Source organism: Theobroma umbraticum, unplaced genomic scaffold, assembly GCF_002168275.2.
Source record: "Theobroma umbraticum cultivar Fairchild unplaced genomic scaffold, ASM216827v3 scaffold_4.1, whole genome shotgun sequence".
NCBI lineage: Eukaryota > Viridiplantae > Streptophyta > Magnoliopsida > Malvales > Malvaceae > Theobroma > Theobroma umbraticum.
Genome location: NW_018397258.1, coordinates 7,287,698 through 7,311,709, shown reverse-complemented (window position 1 = coordinate 7,311,709; position 24,012 = coordinate 7,287,698). Strand labels below are relative to the sequence as shown.

General features: G+C 33.2%; 4 protein-coding genes across 8 annotated transcripts; 3 read left to right on the top strand and 1 right to left on the bottom strand.

Annotated features, from left to right (window-relative positions):
- Positions 1-77: 77 nt before the first annotated feature.
- On the top strand, positions 78-865 carry PSBW (photosystem II reaction center W). Its single transcript, XM_021424549.2, has 2 exons — positions 78-278; positions 380-865. Exons 1-2 carry the CDS (start codon positions 182-184, stop codon positions 688-690), a joined length of 408 nt encoding a protein of 135 aa, XP_021280224.1. The 5' UTR covers positions 78-181; the 3' UTR covers positions 691-865.
- A 759-nt stretch (positions 866-1,624) lies between these two features.
- Positions 1,625-5,066, top strand: LOC110413839 (RNA polymerase Rpb7 N-terminal domain-containing protein). 3 transcript variants are annotated; one of them, XM_021424827.2, is made up of 8 exons: positions 1,625-1,881; positions 2,028-2,179; positions 2,299-2,394; positions 2,527-2,614; positions 3,413-3,497; positions 3,651-3,738; positions 3,840-3,909; positions 4,505-5,066. In XM_021424827.2, exons 2-8 carry the CDS (start codon positions 2,069-2,071, stop codon positions 4,519-4,521), a joined length of 555 nt encoding a protein of 184 aa, XP_021280502.1. In that variant the 5' UTR covers positions 1,625-1,881; positions 2,028-2,068; the 3' UTR covers positions 4,522-5,066. The 3 variants fall into 3 exon arrangements, with proteins under 3 accessions (XP_021280502.1, XP_021280501.1, XP_021280503.1); XM_021424826.2 differs by having other exon boundaries at positions 3,820-3,909; XM_021424828.2 differs by lacking the exon at positions 3,840-3,909 and having other exon boundaries at positions 1,628-1,881.
- Positions 5,067-5,700: 634 nt separating this feature from the next.
- Positions 5,701-11,037, top strand: GR (glutathione reductase). Of its 2 annotated transcripts, XM_021424971.2 has the most exons (11): positions 5,702-6,098; positions 6,502-6,727; positions 6,833-7,111; positions 7,227-7,403; positions 7,894-7,947; positions 8,056-8,204; positions 9,192-9,255; positions 9,329-9,499; positions 9,590-9,727; positions 10,164-10,249; positions 10,617-11,037. In XM_021424971.2, exons 1-10 carry the CDS (start codon positions 5,734-5,736, stop codon positions 10,203-10,205), a joined length of 1,665 nt encoding a protein of 554 aa, XP_021280646.1. In that variant the 5' UTR covers positions 5,702-5,733; the 3' UTR covers positions 10,206-10,249; positions 10,617-11,037. The 2 variants fall into 2 exon arrangements, with proteins under 2 accessions (XP_021280647.1, XP_021280646.1); XM_021424972.2 differs by lacking the exon at positions 7,227-7,403 and having other exon boundaries at positions 5,701-6,098.
- An 8,115-nt stretch (positions 11,038-19,152) lies between these two features.
- Positions 19,153-22,031, bottom strand: LOC110413644 (phospholipase A1-Igamma2, chloroplastic-like). 2 transcript variants are annotated; one of them, XM_021424538.1, is made up of 2 exons: positions 20,438-21,938; positions 19,153-19,631 (listed from the first exon to the last, which is right to left on the bottom strand). In XM_021424538.1, exons 1-2 carry the CDS (start codon positions 21,742-21,744, stop codon positions 19,388-19,390), a joined length of 1,551 nt encoding a protein of 516 aa, XP_021280213.1. In that variant the 5' UTR covers positions 21,745-21,938; the 3' UTR covers positions 19,153-19,387. The 2 variants fall into 2 exon arrangements, with proteins under 2 accessions (XP_021280213.1, XP_021280214.1); XM_021424539.2 differs by lacking the exon at positions 19,153-19,631 and adding an exon at positions 19,638-19,832 and having other exon boundaries at positions 20,438-22,031.
- Between the last annotated feature and the right edge of the window lie 1,981 nt (positions 22,032-24,012).

The following is a 24,012-nucleotide window of genomic DNA, read 5'->3' as shown; positions in this document are numbered from 1 at the left end:
GATGTGACACGTGGACGAAATTGGTTGGGTCTGTGTGGATAGGGGATATCAAACGAGGGGCTACCTATGGGCGTGGTGTCTTGGACAGATTCTGGGCCAACCAACGATATTAATCTGTAAAAATTCTTGGAGCAAAAATAATTGTGATCTGGTTGTTCTCATTTCTCCCAATTGAAGGAAAATGGCTACCATCTCTGCTAGCACCCCTACCTCTTCAATCATCCGTGCAGCTCTTGCACACAAGCCATCACCAAGGGTTGCATCCTCAGTTGCCATCGGTAAGTTTCTAGCCATAATTTTGCATTCATTTTTTAACTTGTCTAAAAGCAAAAGTTCATACGCATTTTGACCTTGCCTGCAACGTTTGCTGTTCTTCCAGGGTTGCCAGCAATGGCAAAGAAGGGGAAAGTGATGTGTTCCATGGAAAAGAAGTCTTCTGCAGAGGAGAATGGCTCAAACGTGGGCATGAGTGCATCATTGCTGGCAGCAGCCTGTGCAGCCACCATGTCAAGCCCAGCCATGGCTCTGGTGGACGAGCGAATGACCACCGAAGGAATTGGACTTCCCTTCGGTTTGAGCAACAACCTTCTTGGGTGGATCCTGTTCGCTGTATTCGGCTTGATTTGGGCCCTTTACATTGTCTACACTTCTTCCCTTGAAGAGGATGAGGAGTCTGGATTGTCGCTCTGAGCCCGACCCCTTTTCATTTCCTAATGGTGTTGTTCATTGCAAATATTATGTTGAAAGGAATGTAGAAAATCAAAGATTCTGGCTTTCCTATATATCCTGTAGTAAAACTACCTTCTGCATGTCCAATGTTTTTCTCCATTGTTTCTTCAAGGATGCTTGATTTGGTTACCATGAACATGGATAGTTTAATACTTGGCAGTCAATCATGGGTCATGACTGGAGTTGGATCTCTTGCTCATGCCCCAGACACGTCTTCACTAGTTCCTCAACTCTAGTACCTCGCCTGCCTAGTGGTTCCAGATCAAGAATACTGGGCGAGAGCAACTCACACCACATCTGGAATTGATGCTACTTCCCGGTAGTTTTCCACTAAATAATTTTAAAATTCATTTATCAAAACAGAGTGTGCGTATTAAATGGTTTTAATTAGAATTAAGAATTGTTTCTCACCAAAGTATTAGAAGAAAGAGGAATAAATTGTCACAGCTACCAGTACTACATATTTTTAAATTTTAATTGCAAATATTAATAGTAGAACTATAAATTTAAAACAACTCAACTCGTCACTAATATTTATTAATTTTACATATAAATCAAATTATCAGAGATAAATTAAAAAATTATGGTCCGATGCGATGGGTTAAGCAATAGGGATGAGTATTATTCCATTATAAGGTCTTCAATGTTAAATTTTTAATCAATTTTACATGTGAAATAAATTATAAGCAGTTTATATTTTTTATTTTTAAAAGTAAAATAAAATATTTATGCAAGAATAAATAAAGTTCCGTTTAATTAATACTTTTATAATTTACTTGTTACATTTATCTTTTACCTTTTGCTTTCTATTCGTTTATAAAGAAAAAAAATTAGAAGATAAATAATAAAAATATCAAATAAATGAAATATAATTTGCAGAGACTAGATTATCCTATTAATTCCCAAAAAAAGAAAAAATCGGGTGGATTTAATACTCAATATCCACAATCCGAAACCCTCCCATGTCTGGCCCGTATTAAAGCTGAGGCCGAATCTTTCCTTAAACGACCGACTTTCACCCTTGGTCGTATAACTAGACTGAACTTCAACTATAAGACCAATGGCTAACTAGTACTTACTTTCGCTTCATCTTAGTTTGTCGAACGATTTCGAATCCTTTCCTCCTCAGTTACCCTTTGTACCTACCTAACTGTACGTTGCGTTTGCATTTTTCTGTTTTTCGTACTTTCATTGTCTTTGTAGCCTGAGTTTGTTCACTTTGTTGCCTATCAGGTATTCGGAATAATGCCTCAAACTAGTGTTTATACATTGACAGTTGCTTTTCATTTGATTCCCAGATTTTTGAAGTTTGAAAAATCTGAAGACAGCAGAAAAAAAAATGTTCTATCTAAGTCTAATCGAGCACACTTTGAGATTACCACCCCATCTTCTTAACCTTCCTCTTGATGAGGCTATTAAGATAGAGTTGGAAGCCCTTTTCTTGGATAAGGTTTGTTGTACTATGTCTTTCCGATACGTTTATTAATTGTATGGTCTTTGTTTTTTCTTAAGTATTTTGGGTGAACCATGCTTGATAATGATGGATGATATTTGTAAATTGTAATGTAGGTTATTGCAAACTTGGGACTTTCGATTTCAGTATATGACATCAGGTCAATTAAAGGCGGCTTTATCTATCCCGGGGATGGTGCTTCTACCTATACGGTATTGCTTATCATCTCTAAGTTATGCTATTTTTTGCATTACGTTTCTGTGAGCAGGACATATTGATTTGTATTTTTGTTTTAATTCTCTGCACTCTGAATTTTGACAAATCTTGTTTTGCTATTGTGGTAGGTGGAGTTCAGACTGATTGTATTTCGTCCATTTGTTGGTGAGATTATTGTTGCAAAACTTAAAGAATCTGACGCTAATGGCTTGCGCTGTAAGTCTGAAAAACAATTACTCCTACTTGTTCTGATTGTGCTGTCTAGACATATCCAAATTTATGTTTTCCTTCTTCTTTAGAATAAGTACCCGATTATCATCTGTATGTTGGAGCCAAAATTAGCTTTCTGGTTTCATGATTACAGGATAATTAATTCAAGTTGAGTCGGAACTCAACCTGATTGTAATTACACGTATTATCTAACTTGTGGCTAGTTCAGGACAAGATGCGTCAGCTGAGAAGATATATATTTCATTTGTAAAATAAGTTTTTTCTGTGTTTATAGAGCACATCTTTGTTCCTATCAATGAATTTAGAAGGTTACAGCGTGAGTTAAGGCAATGCAGCGTTCAGATTGTCTTATTTTATGTTTCTTGTTGCATTTAGTTGCATAGGACTTAATCCATAAGCTTAGTTGAAAGATGAGAAGGAGTAACACGAGGGAAGTTTCCTCTCATTTCTTAGATCTTGACTTATTAAGTAACAGATGGTAATTAGAAGGTCAGATAGATTCTTCTACTAATATCTATGGCTGCTAATGACAGGCTTTCTATATGGTTTGGAGTCTGCATATTTCACTCATTTCTTTAAATAGTCTCTAGCTTTTTGCTATGTGGTGATTTTGATTGTCAAATTACATCTTGTCTAGACATGGTGGCCAATGCTAAACGTAGCCAGGCAAAGATTGTCATTTGTTTAGACCAATTATAAGTATTATCAACCCATATCTCGATAATACCATTTCTGGATATCTGCATTTTACGCACATATTTATCTTGGTTCTGTAATTTGCAGTGTCACTTGGATTTTTTGATGACATTTACATACCTGTGCATCTTTTGCCAAGTCCATCTCGCTTTGAATCTGACCCTAATAATAGGTAAGAGCCAGTTGCTTGTTTATTCAACTCTGGTGTAACTAGAGGTAGAACCTGCTCACCAACTTTCACTATGGATTTTCCTTATGTCATTTATTATTCTCTTTACATCATTTTGTACACTAATGTGCTTCTTTACTATTTTGAGGATTGCAGAAATCAAGGAAGATGGATATGGGACTTTGGAGAAGCAGAAGAAGCACAGTCTGAAGAACCACGATTTGTTATTGATGGGATGGATCAGGTATGTCTTGTTATAGCATTGCAAATTTCCATAACCTTGTGATGTTTAGTTTTCGCCGACTTTAGGTTCTCTGAATCCCAGATTAAATTTCGAGTTCATAGTGTTATATATCCTTCAATTCCTCTCGAACAGCCAGAAAATTCGAAGCCATTTGCCCCAATGGTGATTACTGTAAGTTGATCTTTCAAATTTGTTTCATATTGTCCATCTGTAGCAGTAGATCAGTGTTCTCTCTCTCTGAAGTTTTGCATCTAGGTTAATATAATTTTGTTTTGTTTCATCATAAATCATAGTCAAGTATATTTTCCATCCTGAACATCAACTTTATGCTTAATAACAAAAGATGTAAAGATTTTCATTGTCATGTAAAAACGATAATTTATACTTCTTCCACTTTAGATCATGGGTTACAGACCTAAAATATTAATTGGATATATCCTGCTCTGCAGGACGTTTGATCCCTCAACTACAATGAAGTATGATTAGTTCTCTTCAGTCTTCTTCTTCTCTCCCTCTCCTCCCCCATTTTTTAATCATTCTTCAATGCCAAATGTTTAGTTCATACATTGAACCACAAAAAGAAGGTCATTCCTTCCCCCCCTCTTCTCTATTTTACCTGCCGCTTTATTGAATAGATTGTACCATATGTTTCCTGCTTCCGATAAGAGGTCAATAGTTATAGGTTTATGTACATCCTAAAAGTAGAATAGATTCAGTTCTAATCAACATCTTTTATTAATTTTTTATCCCATTTGTTTCAATGCAGGGATCAATAGACTATGATGGTTTGGGCCCCGTCTCATGGTGGGAGGAAGCAGAAATGGTTCAGGAAGAATCTTAAGTTTACAAATCAGTATGTGGAAGGAAGTGAGGGTTTGTTGATTGGAGATGTTTGTAGTTGCTTCACAAATCACAAGGCGGCAGGAATGATCTTGTCAAAGCTTGCAATAGCTGCAGCAGTAGGTGTTACTGTTAATCTTGCCTGGCTGACGTGCTTCTCCCTACAGACCAACTACGACAATAACAACTCAAACCATTATCTTATCAAGGAAATGCCACAAGCTTGAAATTGTTGTTTCGACAATTTTGTTGATCATCCTTATCTCGCACCGCTTTTGTTTTTATTAGAAATTGAGTGGCTCCACTGTGATGTTGACTGCTGGAATTTAGTGTTGCCTCAATTTTTTAAATAATTTTAATTGTGGTATATAGAATGTAGAATACAGTACGGGTGATTGTAAGTAAATAGTAGTTTGCAACGCTTAAGATGATTATCCTTACGATAAAATAATTTCGTTTTAGTATAATATCTAAAATTTTTTTATCAATTCAAGAAATTAAAATAATTTTTTATTTTTTATTATATTTAATTAAATTTTTATATAATTAATAATTAATTAAAATATTAATTGTTATTTTATATCACAGTTTTTGTCATAGTAGATGTTTATGTTGTTCATGGTAGTGGCATAATAATGATATAATTACCGAATAATTTTCACTCTCTGGATATAAAAATGGTAAATAATATTTTAATTAAATTATTAAATTATATTAGGAGAAGAGTATATTTGATTTAAAATAAAAATATAAAAATTAATTTAAGTGTAATAAAAAATAAATATTAATTTAAAAATTTTAAATTTTTTTTAAAAAATTTAGTTATTTCTTTTAAATTAATTTTAAAATAATTCTGTGCGTGCTTCTAAACTCATTGTTAAGTCCTTATAAGCTTGTAAGCTGTGTCTTTAATTCGTTAAATTGGAAAAAGAATCCATTGAAATAGCTGAACAATTTGAAAAGAAGTTAGACTTTAGACTTAGAAAGAAAATCAAACTCCGCATACCGCAAATGCGACAGCTGCCTCCACAAGCAAATCATCTCGACCAATAGATATTTGATAGGCGGACCCCACCTCCCCCGCCGAGGATCCCAAGCAAAGCATAAGCTACATTTACACCAAAGCCAGAGACAGTAATAGGAAAAAAAACAAACATGGCCACCACTTCTTTTACAGCTCCCAAACTCTCTTCCCCAACTCTCCAAACCCTTTACCGGAACCTTCCCGTCTCTGTCCCTTTACCCAAGACCCTTTCTTCCTTTTCCCGCCACCGTTCTCCCTCTATCTCTCGCTTCCACCATCACCACTTGCACCACCGCCGCCTCTTCTCCGTTCGTGCCGAGTCCGAGAATGGTGCTGAGCCGCCGCGGCACTATGACTTCGACCTCTTTACAATCGGTGCCGGCAGTGGTGGCGTTCGTGCTTCCCGTTTCGCAGCCAATTTTGGTGCTGCTGTTGCTGTTTGTGAGCTTCCGTTTTCGACCATTTCTTCTGAGACCACCGGCGGCGTTGGCGGGACGTAAGTTTTCAGAGTATAAAGAGACCTTTCTTGTGATTTTATATATATATCTAAGATTTATATATTTTGCGTGCAAAAATTTGTTTCTTTTTTTTTCCTTAAGAAATTAGGATTTTGGAGTTTATTGCACATTGAATTATCCTCTGGAAATACGTGTGTTTTCTGCAATTTTGCCTGTTGGGTTCTGCGGGGTTTTTTTTTTTTTAATCTTTAACTTGAAAATTACAATCTTAACTTAACTGGCTAAAGTTATGGGTTTTAATCTCAACGTCTATCACCAGAGCTTTTGGCAGCCTAAAGCTAATTCAAGAAAGCCTACTAAATTTAGTTTCACCATTATAAATGTCACTGGTTTTCGTCTGTGTTTATTTGAAATTGTACTCAAATTTGTGTCTAATTGCAGATGCGTACTTAGAGGATGTGTACCAAAAAAACTCATGGTTTATGCGTCTAAATATTCTCATGAATTTGATGAGAGTAATGGTTTTGGATGGAAATATGACACTGAACCAAAGCATGATTGGAGCACCTTGATGGCTAATAAAAACGCTGAGTTACAGCGTCTTACCGGTATTTACAAGAACATTCTCAATAATGCTGGGGTTACATTAATTGAAGGTCGTGGAAAGGTAGGATGATTCTCTCTCCACATTGTTTCTTTACAATACATGTGAGTGCATTTGTTTTTATAATGTTTCTTGATTGTGAATCCATTTTGATGAAATGTGTGGCAGATTGTGGATCCACACACTGTTGACGTAGATGGAAAGCTTTACGCTGCGAGACATATACTGATTTCAGTTGGTGGACGTCCATTTATTCCTGAGATTACAGGAAGTGAATACGCAATAGATTCTGATGCTGCCCTTGATTTGCCCTCAAAACCAGAGAAAGTTGCAATAGTTGGTGGTGGATACATAGCTTTGGAATTTGCTGGCATTTTCAATGGATTGAAAAGTGAGGTTCACATATTTATACGTCAGAAAAAAGTTTTACGTGGTTTTGACGAAGAGGTGAAGAATTGTGCAAACTGCTAGCTACTTGTTTATTTTATCATATTATAGCAACTTGCATGATACTTGTTTTAGCAATGTGTTCTTCTTAGTGAAAAACCTGCCCTGTTTATAGATCAGAGATTTTGTTGGAGAACAAATGTCTCTAAGGGGAATTGAGTTTCATACAGAGGAGTCACCTCAGGCAATTGTTAGGTCAGCTGATGGTTCACTGTCTCTGAAGACCAACAAAGGAACAGTTGAAGGCTTTTCACATATAATGTTTGCTACTGGTCGAAGACCTAATACAAAGGTTTGGAATAACTTTTGTGACTCTCTTTAGTAAAGGTCCTTTTGATTACCAATTACCAACAAAATGGTACCACATCAAAGCATGGGTGTAATTATACTATCATAAACCTGCGACCTCAGGAACAGGACATAAAAGGAAAAAGAAAAAGGAGAAAAATAAATTATGAGAATACTATAACCTTCATCTTCAAATGTAATCAAGCTTCTTGCATTGCATGATTCCCTTCTCGTTGTGATCTCAGGAACAGAACATAATGAAAAAGAGAAAGGAGAAAAATTAACTAGGAGAGTAGTATAACCTTCATCGTCGAATGTAATCAAGCTTCTTGCTTTGCATGATTCCCTTCCCATTGTGACTAAGGAACCTTAAAGGTTTTGTATGTAGAGGATGTAGATTCTGTCCTTTTAAAGGCAACTTCAATTTTATGTAAATCTAGATAGGTTTGATGAATGTTCTGCTGGGTTTAACATGAACTCCCATTACATTGCAGACCTTAGGATTGGAGTCAGTGGGAGTGAAAATGAACAAGAATGGAGCGATAGAGGTAGTGTTCTTCTTATCTTGGAGTTTATTTTGTTTCATTTTCTATATGTTCTGATTTCTAGTACTTTTTCAGTTAATATTTGTATTTTTTGCCTCATTGTTTCTTTAGGTTGACGAATACTCACGTACTACGGTACCTTCCATTTGGGCTGTAGGGGATGTTACAGATAGAATAAATTTGACTCCTGTTGCTTTGATGGAAGGAGGAGCATTAGCAAAAACACTGTTTCGGAATGAACCAACTAAACCTGATTATAGGTAATCTTGACACTTGAGGTTGATTAATTGAAAGAGTTTAAGGGATTAGGTAAAATTGGAAAGAGCTTATGGCTCTTTTTGTTGCCTCTACAAATACTAGTTGAGGAATTGAGGCCTTTGCACCTTCTTCCTATTGGAAAACCAATGTCCACTGTACTCCTGGATGAGTGCCATGTGGTATATGCAGTTTCAATGGTATAGATTCATATGTCCTAGTTTTATTATTTTATTTTTCTTCTCTTTCAACAAACCTCCATTCCAGGTCTCTGTCTTCCTTGTCACATATGCCAGGTTTCTTTTTCGCCTTTCTCTATTTTTTTTTACATGTTTCTTTTTCCAAAACATATCCTTCCAAACCCTTTCAATGCTGCCCCATTATGGTAACCCTCTCTTCCTACCGCACAGGTCCTTTATTATTTTGTACTTTTGTTGTTTAAATTTGTTGGATTTAATGTTTGGGGTGGCCGAACTATTGAGTAGTGTGGTTGTTTTTTGGATTTATTTGGTGACTTGGTGATGATTGGGGGTGGCTTGTAGTGCTCTAAAAGATTTCAGTGTTTGGTTAGAGAAATTTTCTAAAAAAAGTCACAACAGAAATGAGAAAGCAAAATAATAAACAGGATAATCCAAATTCGTTCTGAGTTTTAACATGCCATGTGGCACTCATCTAATAGTGCCTTGGAGAGTCCCAAGTAGAGATATGATGGAGGGGAGCCAGACCCCGGCTTTGGTTGTTGTGAAGTGACACTTATTTTTGATTCATATTGATCCCTGGATTGAGACCCACTTATAATTTGTCATTTTAAAATAAAAGAAGGCATAATATTTTTAATGAACATTTAGATTTGATACCCAATCAATGACAAGTTATATGGTGTCTTCTTCCTTTTTGATATGATGTTTGGGTCGTTTTGAGATGTGAAGAGTGAATTTTATTACGTGTTCAATTGCTTTTCTGACTTTTTCTTCCCATGCATTTTGGAGTAGGGCTGTTCCCTCTGCTGTCTTTTCCCAGCCACCAATTGGACAAGTTGGTCTTACTGAAGAACAGGTGAGAAACCGTTTGGCATAATAGCAACAGCTGAAATTGGTTTCTTGTGCTCAACAGTTCAAGGATTTTACAGGCTATAAAAGAATATGGTGATATTGATGTCTACACAGCAAACTTCAGGCCATTGAAGGCCACTCTCTCAGGGCTTCCTGATCGGGTTTTCATGAAACTCGTAGTCTGTGCAGAAACAAACAAAGTTCTTGGTCTGCACATGTGTGGAGAAGATTCAGCTGAAATTGTGCAGGTTCAAGCCTTCACCTAAATTGTTGCTTTCCATGAGATTTTACCTTCCCAAGTTCTGCAGTTTTTTCTGATGTGTGCAGTTGTTTTCCAGGGATTTGCAGTTGCTGTGAAAGCTGGCTTGACGAAAGGAGACTTTGATGCCACAGTGGGTGTTCATCCAACATCAGCTGAGGAGTTTGTCACAATGAGGACTCCCACTCGGAAGATACGACAAAAGCCTGATTCTCAGGTTTGTTGTTGTCTTTCAGCCCCCGGCATTAATACTTGTGGTCTAATATGTTTAATTATCTCTGATCCCTTATAACTGGAAATGACTGAAGTTCAACAAGATTACTTGGTAACTGGCAATTCCTTTACCATACAAGAGAAATTGTTTTTCAACAATGGCTACCTAATTTCCATGCAGCTACTGACCAAGTTAACATATCCTGTCAACAAATAGATTTCCGAGCTGCTGTGTTCTGTTACTTTTTGTCTAGGACAAATTTATGTTCATTTGTGTTTTTTTCTTTGAGTTTATGTTTTCACAATCCCAGGTTTCAAAGCATTGTGATTACTATTTACTAATAATCATTTTTCATTTACGCAATTAGTAATGTTATTCCGATTTTCTTAATCATATTGCCCAAACATGCATGCCATTACTTCTTTAATATGTCACACAGAGAAAGACGGGTCTCGAGGCAAAAGCTGCAGCAGGGATTTAGCAAGAGTAATTAATTAGCTGGACACTGCAGGAGTTCCATTTAAGGTGCCAACATTTTGATATGCTGTTCTTATTACTTGAGCAAAATGATTGGTTGCTTTGAGTTCTTGTTATTTTTCCAAGTACTGAAGAATATCAATAGCAATCCTGGATAATTGCTGACCTCTTGCTGGATAAATTGGGTTTTTTTTTTGGTCGTAGGATAGATTGGTTTATTTTTGTGAGATCTTAGACACAGACTTTTGTGTAGTGATGCAAGAAACTATGCGTGTATGCAAAAGAAGCTTGACCATGTAAACTTTAAAATCAAGTGAAATTACTGTTGTATTCTGGCTTTTCTTATTCCCTCTCTGGGGTTTTGCTATCTAAGCCAACTCTTCACGTTGTCTAATCATCTCGAGAAATTTGGCAGGTTGGGTACTAGTGGAAGTCCATCTTGTGTATAGTTGCTGGATCTCAGATTTTGAGTCGTGATGAATGATGATCATATGGAGCAAAGGTGTCCTTTGGGCGGCACTCATGAATGCAAGCTACAGGAGGTCTTCAAAGGGCAATGATATTGCTGTGAATTTGTAGTGTGACTTTGCACCTTCAAGCATGGGAGGCAGGGAGTTTCACTCTGAGGGCCATGACATAGGGTCCTCGTTTGAAAGAATTTCTCCATTTTTGCTCTAAATGATGCTCTTTTTTGCAACTTTCTTTTCTTTTTCTACCATACACTATAAATGAATACTTGCTATAGCTAATTTATCTTAAAATGCATTCTTTTGTAGCAAATCTACATTTTTTTCAGTTATTGATCAAACGCTATTGGGCCGTTGGTTTGTCCCGAACCTGATCCTCTGGTTGCTACATAGTTTCCTGCATTAATTTGATCTTTCAACACTTGGCAAAAGGCATAAAAACTCAGATAAATGAAGATTTCATTTATCAAAAAATTTAATGTTGCACACGAGTGTAAAGAACCCATCATTGAGCAAAGTTTGCTTCAGCATGTCCAACAGCCATGAAACCACCGGCGGGACTGAAATCCCAACAGTTGGTGGCGGCCAGTTGGAGAAGACAGTAAATGCTGGGACATGAATCAACTTCTAATCGGTGGTCTTCTTCATGGTAGAGCAGATTGCCATCACTATTAAACTTGATGGAAATCCACTTTGGTGGCAATTAGATTCCAGGCAAATAGTCTTGATCGGTTTTCTTCGACCCCCCAAAGACTCATCGTAAACATTCACACTGAAGCGGCTGCAAACATTCTCCCATTTGCTCATGTACCATCTACGCAGCCATCATCAACAGCCTTGTGTTCTCACGTCCCGGTGCTAGACCTGTCCATAGAACCATGACACGGGGGGATTTCTTTCTTTCTTTCTTTCAGACAGAGGTCTACAAGGATTTTTGGTTTGGACTGAACTTTCCGGTGCTTGGCTTTGTGGGCCGCTCTCTCTTCAGAGTTTTCAGGCCTGCTTTTGTTTTAGCCTCGACCTTTTTTCTCTTGCAACAATTTCAACCTTTCATTATTTTTCCTTTTTTTTCCATATGGGGTTTTATTCTGATAAAATTGTCTTCTAGAATCTACATAAACCATAGATTAAACGCAGATTAAATTATTTTGTTTAAAGCTATTACTGTATCGGAATTCAACACATTGACAATTAACAATTTTCTTTTTAAATCCATATATTAGATGTCAAATTATCACTAATTTTTTAAACATTGTAGTAGTGATTTTTTTAAGCCAAAACTTCACTTAGAATTTTTTTTTTGTGATTTTATTTTTTTACATGATATTGTATGATTTTTTTTCAATTAACTTGTCCATATGGATTTTTTTTAAATTAACACCATTTTATTTTACGAGACAAAATTAACAAGTTAAATCCTTGTGGGAACTAGGGAAGAGGAAATACCCGGTCACAAACTGAACAACTGATCGGAACTGACATAGTTCGGTTTCAATGGATTAATTCTTAGATTTCACGGTTAAGGACGATTTTAAGGGTCGGCTGATGCAATTTTCCACTAAACCTACTGAACAATCCATTCATATTTTATATTTTTTAAAATATTCAATATTATGATTTATGAAATGATTATTCCCCAATTTCTCCCCAATTCTACCTATCCCTAGCTAGGTTGCCCTGGACTGCCGCATATTTCCACACCACCAGCTGACGCATGAGAGCCCTTGTTCAATCTTGAGTGGAGTTGGGCGGTTCCCCCCTTTTCCTTTGGAGCATCGACATGTGTAATGCATCACGACTGCTTTTACCACCCACTGCCAACGGGCACCTTGTCTTGATTTCTGTCGCTGTTTTTTAAAAAATGATATTTAGACAGTAGGATAAGAAAATTAAATTAGATTAATTATTTATTTAAATTAAATATAATTTAAGTAAAATAATTTAATTTAATTGATTTATTAGATTAATTAATTTTTTGATCATTTTTCAATTTTAAAAATTTTAAATTAATATATATTTTTTATATATTAAGGAAAATTGATAATAAACTTAAATAATAATATATTTAAAATATATTAATTTATTATATATATATGTATACAAATCATAATCATAACAATTTAACTTTATTTACATATATATATATATATATTTATAAATCTATATTACTATGAAATTGTAAATTATATATTTTAATGATATAACTTATATGTTAACATTATAATAAATGATAGTAAATATCCTACATATTAATATGTTATACTTATTACACCTTAATAATGTTTCATAATTTAATATGTTATAAATATATATAATTGTATAAATATTATATCTATTTAATTATACATAAGTATTACTATAAATTATAATAAATTTTATTTATATATTTGAGAGAAGGGAGATTCGAATCCAGCTCTTATTAAGAGGGAGATTATGCACTAACTAATAAGTCAAATGATCGCGTGTAAAGTTTATTTATATAATTACAATTAATAACTTTATTAGTTATCACCTTAGTTTTTATAACATAGTATTTATAATTAGTTATTATTTATACAAACTTTGATATAAAATATTATAACATATAAGTTGTGTCATTAATTTCATATATATAATAAAATAATACTTATAAATATATTATATAAAATTAACATATTACTTATACTTATTATAAATAATTATAGTAATATATTATAAAATAAAAAATTTAGTAAATAATTAATAAAAAAATATAAATAAAGAACAAAATAATATTGAGTTGCTCACAATTTAATAATATTAAATATATTATATTATATATTAATGCTTAATATATTATGAATATCTAAAGATATTAATATTAATAATTATTCACTATATAGTAAAGTTTAATATGAATATATTAAAATTTATTATTATTAATTAATAATATATAATATGTTTAAATTTTTTTGGTATAAGAACTCAAACTTGTGTGGATGGAAAGTAAATCAAGCCGTTGCCAAGTGTGAGTCAAAGAACAAATGCATGTTTTTTTATGTTTGTTGTATATTATAAAATTATGAATGAAATTTATAAGTTTTAATATTGTAATTTATAAAAAAAAATGATAAAATTTTGATCTATTAGACTAAAACTAAACCAATTCTATATTTAGTCAGTTTGGTCTTCTTACAATTTAGTTGGTTTTGATCGATTTTTTAAAAATGTTTAGTCCATTTGATCTTTAAATATGACGAACCAAATCGCTCAATCCACCCATTTGCCCACATCTATTTTAGGGTACGACCATCAACATATTGCATCAAATGTTAGGTGTTCAAGCATGCTTTATGTCCATTTTTTCTTCTTATTCTAGCCATTTTTCTTTTTCTACACCGAACAATATTTGGATTCTTACAGAGACGGCTCCATAAATTTTTCTAAAGAGTGTCATAATTAAAACAATAATAATTAAAAAGTTTTTTACCTTAATCCAAGATCTGTTGGGAAAGCACTTAGATCAAATTTAACATAACTTTATTTAGAAGATTGTTGAGTACCATTAGTAGAATTATGTTGTTGTTGCCTAAGACTTGAGACTTATGAAATAATTTTTTGTATTTTAAAATATCTTTTCATGACTTATTTATTCAAAAACATATTAAAAAATACTACTCATTTCTCATAAACATAAACTAAAATATTAAAATTAAATAAAAAGTAATCTTGCATAGCAAATTATTAGATTCAACAACTAACAATTTGACAAATTTCTATTCATTGATCAAAAGCATTCACAAAACATATAAAGTTAAATACAAAAATCAAATAATCAAATAATATACTTACAAAATAAATAAAAAAGAAAAAAAGATTCATAATTTCAAGATAGTATTTGACATGCAATACTATTTTCTATCAACTGAATTCTATTTAGGTCCTAAACTATCAAATTACTCAAAAAAATATTTAGATATGAAGTATTTAAAAACTTAATTTGAATTGAAAATTAATTACGATTCAAATATAAATGACTTGTTTTGAGAAAGTGAAAAAAGCTGCCAAGGACGGAGAAGAAAAAGTGTCATTGCAAGTCTTAAAAGTAAGAGTTTGAATTTTTAGATAGAAGAGTAGTTTAGATTTTAACTTTTTAAATATAATATTAAATTGTAAAAAAAATTCTTGTTATCTTTCCGCATAGTATTTAAATATTAATATATAAATTACTTTTTAATAAATTTATTTTGATTTGAAATCTTTGATCTCATTCCTTACAAAATTATAAAAAATTAGTAAGTTTATTAGTATATTAATTATAAAAACTCTAAATAAATAATATAATCATTAAAATTTTTTGGTACATGAGTGTTGTCATGTAGGTCCACCGTTGATTTTTAGGCAGAAAGTGAGAGTCGAGGTCATTAAAATCTTAAGCCAACTACTAAATTGAATGCCAAAGTACCTAATTACCTAAATGCAATTAAGCATTGGTCATGCAGTAAGGTCTCAAATTATTATACCACAAACTGCATTCAAGATTGAGTTTGAGATAACAAATATCCAACACCAAATGAGTTTCAGAAACTTGTAAGATTTGGTCCAAACTTGAGGCAATGGCATGGCAGTCATCTTTCTTTTTTTGAGGATTAAAGCCTAATAATTCTCAACCCCCTTAATTTGGTCTAGCTCAAAATGTGTCAAAAAAATTGACATCTTTCTAAAATATGGCCTAAACAATAAGAGGCTAATTATATGGTAGATATCAATTGTTGGATCCAAAACCCATACGTATCATGTAATCTATTTGTTTCAACATTTTTGTGGGCTTAAATCAAGCTCACCCTTCCCATCCCATGTGCTTTAATATACCTCATGTCAAACCATAATCTTCGTATCATATATGCTTCAACTCATCCAAATTATTAAGTCCTCTGCTTAGTTTTTGCGTTTTAGATTTGTGAAAGGTAAATGATTTAGGCATTACATGTCCCTAACATGTCCAAGATTTCACATATTGTCACAATGGACCATTGTTGAGGATTGCTTTATAGTTTATGATGAGGAAAAGAACCAGTTAAAGCAATTCTTGAATGCATTTTCTACTAAAGTATCTTTTACCAAATCTACATGGACTTCTATACAATGAATTAATTGTATGTGCTTTTACAACATACTCAATAAACATTAGTGAGATTGTACTCTTCAGATATTGTGTTTACTATGTTAATAAAGTGAGTTTATATTCCTTTCTTGTTTTATGCTTTATTTTCCCAATTAATTTTAATGCTTTTTTATTCTTGATTTATTAATGTGTTCTGTGGTACTAGCTAGCTTCTCTCAATATATGTCTACTGAAAATCATTTTAGACTTTTGGTTAGTCATTTTAATTCATGTGTCTAGGGTCATGTGAGTTGTTAGTAGTATAAAATTAATGTTAATGTGTGATGCTTAAGTTGTTGTTGAAATTGATTACTTCCAATAAGAAAATTAAAGACTAATAATAATTTGCCATTTATTTTGTTCAGAAAGGAGAGTGAAACTTGTAATTTGGATATTCCACGGACCTGACGGACCAACCTCAAATTGAATTAATTTAGATTAATTGGTCAAATCCATAGAATATATGAGCTGTCGGTATTACAATATTTACTGCAATGTATGAGTTGTTGGCATTAAGTATGTTAATCATATTTATGGAATATCCGAGTTCCCTTTCAGAAAGTACAACACACTCCATCACTTGTACATTCAATGGAGTTGATTGCATTACTCGAGATTATTTAACAAGTAAGAATTGAGCATATATATATATATATATATATTAATGTTGTGAATTTTCTATTTGCTAAATAATTTAGGGTAGGTAGATAAAGTCCATATAGGATATACGAGCTGTCAATATTCAAATCTTTGAATGGAAAAAGATAAACACTACCAAACAAGTTCTTTGAAGAACGTGTGTTGTCTCTTTTCCTTTAAAAATGAGTGCATTTGTCGAAGGGATGCTTCCACATAGTAATAATATGAAGTTCGAGTTTAGCGTCCAACTGATCGTCAATTGCATCATGTGGTCAGCAGTTCATTTATATTCTTCATATACTTGTACATATTTTGATTTTCATTTGTAATTGATTGTGATAAAAATAATATAATTTATATTCATGTTTTTATTAATTAAAAAATATTTTTTATATTTGTAATAATTAAAATAATTTCTTTTACATATTTCTATTCATTTAGTTTTTAATTTTTAATCATTAAGGTATTAAAAAAATTTTAAAAATACCAATAGATTCACACTTTTTACTGATGGAGCTTGATGAAAAGGTCAGCGTTCAATCTGCTGGCTATTTTGTCAATAACTTCCATTGATGATTTACCAATAGAATTTTTCGTTGGACTAGTTGTATCACTAACTAGACCAACAGCTGACGAATTGGCTATTTCCCAACACAAAGGCCGAAAGTATATATCGTCGAAGAATATTTCAACGGATTATTCTATCGCCGACTAAGTGGTCATTACCAACGAGGATATTTCATGTGCCAACGGATTTATTTGTCGACATTTTCATCAATGACTTGGAACACCAAAGAATTATACCACTTTATAAACAAAATTCTTCATCAGTAAAGTCTAATTTTGGTAGTGAGAGCCAAATGAAAGAAGTTACAGGTGAAATTATGAATCAAAACCAAAAGCAAAAGTTCTTATTTCTCCATATAAGAGGTATAGGACGAAAAGCAATAAAAGGGAGCGAAAAACAAAATTAGATAAATATTTAATTAAGGATTGATGATGTTGCTGATCATAATAACTTTGATGTTCTCATTTAGTGGAAATTCAATAATGATAAGTTTTCTTATACTCTTTTATATTGCTCATGATGTATTGACAATTCTTATATATATTAACAGGTTCTTCTGAATCCTTTTTTAGTATCGGTGGATGTGGTTGATGCGTATTAGAGTTCTTTGACTCCTAAGTCTCGTGTAAGTACTTATTTATGTTCAAGATTGACTAAGTGAATCGTCACATTTTGATTCGAATGACATTAAGTTTAATTTGAAGGAGTTTGAGAAGTTTATTCAAGTAATTATTTTATTTATAGGTTATACCCATCATTTCATCATATCAATTTTTATTTCTTTGTTTTTTTAGTTTTTTATTTAAAAATTACTGGATTGTTTTAATATATTTTTCGATTTGTTGAAAATTACATTAAGTCTCTTCATTGCTTAGAAAATAAGTGTATTAACTAGTGACTGCTTCAGTCTCTAGCTAGGTTATTGAATGTAAGTAGTATAGATATTTCATTTATAATATCTTTAGATTGTTCTAACACATTAATTTATATTAATTATAAATTTTTTCTTTAATATTTTAGAGAGATGTTCATATGAGCTTAAGTTGTTGACATATTGTGGGATTTATATATATGTACTAATTTATGCTACAGTGATTATGGAATATGATTATTATTTTTGTTAATTAATTATACTTTTATTAAGTTTGTTAAAAATATAATTTTTTTTAAATAATTGAAAATATAAAGTTTGCAAATCGACCAATTGAAAATCGACCAATCAAATAATGGTCGATTCTGATTATGTTGATTTATACTATATAGTCGGTCAGTTTGGTCTTCTTTCTACTTATGTTAATTTGATCGATTTCTAAATTTTCCTCACACGAAACTTATTGAACCGATCAACTATTTTATCCTAATAAGAGCATATGTTATTCACGTGTTATTAATTGAAAAGAAAAAGACATCTACATGGTGTTACCTGAGGAAAAATTATACAAAAAAAAACACGAAAAAAATGGAAATCACAAGAAATTAGGTGATGTTAACTACTTGTTTTCAGTTCTATTCTTTATATGCAAGTGGAAAACCGTAACATTATTCAACAACTCATAATCCTTTACATTTGTAGTTAAAGGTAGATCCAGAATAGTAAAAGTATATCAAGAAAGAGCCAGCTTGTTTGTCTTGTGGAAGATGCGTTTCATGATTTTAAGCGGAATGATAGCGTCTGAGTACCTTTCGTTGTTGATCATATTGAGGGCAATTAATTGCAAGCTGTTGATTAATTGACAAGTTGATGCTGATTGTTAACCTCCATTACGTTCGAGACAAAGCATCCAAAGTTTACATGCAAGGCATGTCCCTACATCCCTATAGGAACAGAATACTTTTGCATAGTCGCTTTAATTACAAGAAACTGTTTATATTTTACAACCAGGAATGTTGTTACATCAATTACACCTAAGTTAGAATTTATTGGCTATCTACTTTTAAATTGAAAATTAAAAATTTTGGAATCGATCATGTTAATTCGTTTATGGTCTACGGAGTTAGTAACTTGCACCTTTAATCTATCTAAAGGTACACAATTAATCATTTGATTTAGCATGCTCTGTAATTTCCAAATAGATTATAAATGTGGTTGATTGTGGGAGAAGCAAACACAACAGTATTCGTAATTCATCCAAGTTTAAGTAGCTAGCAGAGATGGTACCAAGGAATCCACATATGTACTTGTCCTTAATAAATTCTGTCAGCTATAATAGCCTAAATTACAAGAGGGTGACCCTACACTCCGGTTCTGAACTTCTGATCTTTACATAGCTTGCTGTGATGCCATAACTTAGCTTCAGAAAGCCCAGAAATTGATGCTTTGATCTACCAATTCCATCACTAGCAGCACTATAATGTAAACAAGAAATTTATTGCCTTGTTAATTATACTTTCTAATTCTCAGATGCTAGGCCTAATTGCCTGAGATGGTTGTGTATATCTTCAGGGTGATCGGCAAATTTCGGCCTTTCAGGCTGCATCCAACGGCCATCCTTGTTCCTCACCATGCCCTTGTTCTCATCTTGCCTCCAATATGGTGGAACCAGGTAATGATCTTTCAAAAAGTCACAGGCCTTGTTCACCAAAGCAGGGTCCCTACGACCTGCCAGCACAAATCTATGGCCTTTACCATGGTATCTGCATCTCAATTAAACATCACCCTGGATTAGACTCTTTCCAAAGAAATATCTTGGTGAATTCCCAAATTAACTTTTTCTCAGGTTAGATAATTCATTCAAATGTGAAACCAAATGTTGAATAACAGTGCTTTATTTGACTTGCTGAACTTGTGCCTAGAGAACTATTGGGTCAGAGCTAGCGTTAGAAGACCTCTGAATTCTGCGAGCAAAAGTCCAAACAGTTGCTTTAGTATTTGGTAGATTATCTCTTTCCTCATTTATAAATCTTCACTTCCATCAGATTGCTTCCATGCTTATCTCATTCCCATCTTATATAATACTTCCACTAGCGTAATCATATCCGCCATTGATGGCTATTTGTGTGATTATTTACTGCAAATTTGGTCCAATGCAACTGAAGGTGGGAATTATATATGAATATATGACAATGATCTCATCCTAAGTTCTTTACTTACTATTTTAACAATTTCCAGCTACCTACTGCTCTTAATACTAAACGTCTCATGCTTGCAAATCACAAGCTGGGTCCAAGAAAGCACCAAGTAAAAATGAAATATTATATTAATCTAATTTTTATCTCTCAATTCGAGATGGAACTGAAATGAAACTCATTTCAATCATAGTTATTGCGAAAATGACTCCTAAAGGTTTTCATTGTCGATGACTTTGTTTTCCAATCCGGGGAACTAACCAAAAATTCTTTTAGGTGACGGTTTAATTAATGAAACTTAGATGTATTAAGCAGGACCACCAATAACGTAACCAGGTTCATGTTCAAATATGGTTTGAGCATAAGAAACTAACCCGTCAAGCAAATGCAAGTGAGCTTCCAGGTTATGTGCACAAGAGGGATCCCCAGTGTCTTTCAGGAAAGGCGAGTTTTTATGATCTAGTGCCAGTTCAACTCCAACATGCGAGTAACTCCACGGCAATCCCTCAGCCAGCTTCATCAACACTGGTGACACGTTTTCATTGAAGAACAATCCGGGCGATTTAGGGACTATGTCATTCACATTCACCACCCTCAACACCTTAACTCCAAGCGTTTCGATCCGTTCCTTGAACCTCACGTTACCAACCCTAGGACCGGAAAAGGAGAACACGCTCACGGGCACAGCTCTGCTATCTTGCAATACATTCAGACCCGTTTCAACAATATCATACGCACTAAGAATTGCCAGGGCACTGCCTAAGCTGTGACCAGTGATGGTTATGCTAATCTCTTCATCTTGGTACATTTCAACTAACCTCTTCACTTCCGTTAAAATCTGCTCCCTGGCTGAAAACTTGCAGAACCGGCACATCTCGTCCTTGTCAGTGTAGAGATCCAGGAAACCTGATTCTACTTTTACTGTTGAATCCGGACACGGGATTTTATTAGAAGAAATGGGCTTGAGGAAATCCATTAAATCTGCAATCCACTCCAGGCGTGTCACGGTGCCCCTCCAAGCAATGGTGATGTCACGACGGCCTAAACGTTTGGACATTTCATCGTTCGAAACCCCGACGTATCCAATCCAATTTGCATTCTTGCTCCAAACTTTAGGCCACCGAGATTTCTTGAAAAAATTCGGAAGGTTAATGTTGGATGTTGCGAAGAGGTACCTCGAGACCAGGTAGCCATGGTGCTCCATGCCTAGGGAGTCAAAGAATTGACGTTGCGTGAATCTGCAGCTTCCACAGTATTTGGAAAATGGATCAAAATCGAAAGCATCATAACAGGCTTGTGCCATCTCGCCGTATCGTATCAGCTCTGAGCGTAGAAGAGGGTCCATTGGATTTAACATCCCAACCCAATCGTCTTGGCCGTGGATTTCTTTCCATACATCGGCTACTCGTCTTTCTTCTTGTTGACCAGGTGCAAGGTCTTCTACTTCTTCTTTTGTTAATCTTTCCTTTTCGAGTTCATTGATGGTGGAGGGCAAGGACTCACTTGCTTTGGAAAAAACTTTTGGAATCCTAAGCCGCCTTGTTGCAAAGTCTATATTTTTGGTACGCCCTAGGTGAGATTTCTGGCCTGAAAAAGACAATGGACAGCTTTTTTCAGATGGCAAAACGTGATCAAGCTGCCGGTTGATAGAGAGAAAGGTTTTGGATAGAGAAATGGCCATTGCAAGTAGCAAGACCTTGTGAAGCAGGGTCAAGGTGGAAGAAATAATTAAAAGAAAGGAAGGGAGAGTGGGCGGGCCTGTTGCCTAGGGAAGACAGGTTTAATATAATACGGAGCTGAGTTTGTAGTCCAAACTCCAAAAGATTACGATTTTATATTATAGGTGCTTTTTATGAATATTTTCTAAAGCACGTGGTTCATGAGAACACCTTACGGTCATGGTCCATTGGGTTCGGGGTCAAACAATGTTTAGGTTTCAAGAAAGGTCTTGGCATTATCAGTTAGGTAATCAAGTTCTCTGCAATAACCAGGATACCTCCAAATAATGGGTTATTGACTTCATATGGTACTAGTTAACAATTTGGTTTACTTTTTCGAAACACAATGGATTCTAGATCGTACTATGCTAATAGTTATCCAAGTAATTAAGCATGCTCTTAGCTATAAGTTTAGCGTTAGGTTTCTGCTCCACGCTCTGTTGAGTGTTGATACGGTGGACAATACTTCTGGGATGTCTTCTTCTGTTGGTTTATAGGTGCAGGACTAGGATTTTCTTGGAGTCCTGTTTGTTGCCAAATCCTTTTGAGCAGCATTAATGTGATTTTGTAAATGTACAATTCTCTACCCATGCCAAACAAGGTCTTCTGCTAAATAAGCAAAAGCCTTGGCATGAAATAATGGTAATAGAAAAATAAAGTTATATTTTTTAAAAAAAAACAGGGAGTTATACCCTTGGGAAAATAAAAAAAAGGCATAATGTTCATTGCATCTTGAATTTTATGTGGTTTAATTTGTTTGCATGATTGAACCAAATCATAAAGCGTGTGTCAATTACAGCTCATGAACTTAGGTGTCATATCATGAATCATATATATAAATGATAATTCACAACCTCCATTATTTAAAAGTTATTACGTAATCTTGTCAGAATCTTCATTTTATTATCTAATTTTACCTTATAAGTGGGAATTACAAATTTAATCAACCAAAGAAGTTTTTGTAGATATAATCAACCAATTAATACTATTTTGTTTGGTTAATATATTCATTACTTATTTTTTAAAAAAAAATGAATAAAATGTAAACTATTGTCATAGCTAAGGTACATAATAACATAATCAGCTGAGGCAGTTGGGCCCCAATAATAATTAAATAGAAGTGGACCACCACTGCCAAAGAATCTTTTGACACAAGCTAAAGGTACTTTGAAGATCATTTATCCTAAGATTTATTTTTCTTTAATCTTTCTCTCCTTCGGTGCAAGGTTTCGTTGATTAATTGATCTTGCTATGTGGTACACAGTGTGCATATCCCATGGATGTTGCTGGCATTTGCTGTTATCTATATTATATTTTTGTCTTCTTATGAGTAGGAAAACTAAAAATAAAAATTATAAATTCATCTGTTTGAATTATCACAAGGACCAAGGCAGATATCAAAATAAAAACAGAATAAATAGAACCACGTGGTTATTAATAAACAGGTCAATTGTAGAGCCAAGGGATCGGGTATAACAACCCTATATATGGATGCTTCAGAGGTAATGTGATGGTTAGGCTTTCTCATTATATTATATACAGGGGCGGAGCGTCCCTTTATAATGGCTCCCAAATTTTTTGAAATTTTTTTTATATTATATATTTTTTAATATTTTTTAAAATAATTTTTATTAAATAATTAATATAATTAAAAAATAATAAAATGATTTTAAAAATTTTATTTAATTTTATTCAAATTTTTAATTTTTTTTAATTTTTAAAATTTTTTCATTCATTTTTTTTGTTTTTATATTGTGAAATTATAAAGAGGTAAAGTTTTTATTTAATTTATTTATTTATATTATTATTATTATTTATTTTTTTAATTTTATTCTATTTACTCATATATTTTAAGTTTCTATAGATTTTCTCTTTTAAATTTTTAGGAATCATCAACCATATTTTTTTTTTTATATAGGTTATATCTCTTACTTATCATGATTTTTTATTTTTTGTTATGTGGATTTTATTTTTAATAATTTTAATTTTCAAAAATTAAAAATTATATTCAATGTAATTCTCAAATATAAGTTCTAATGTTGCATTATTAGTTATTGTTTAAAATTTTACTAATATATTATTTTCATTAATCCTAATTATATAAGAAAAAATTATTTTGAATATATGTTTCTAATGTGCTTTACGTTTTATATTTAATTGAAAGAAAATTATCTTGAGTATAAAGAGAAATTATTAATTATGTATATTGTATTTAACTATTTATATGTGAT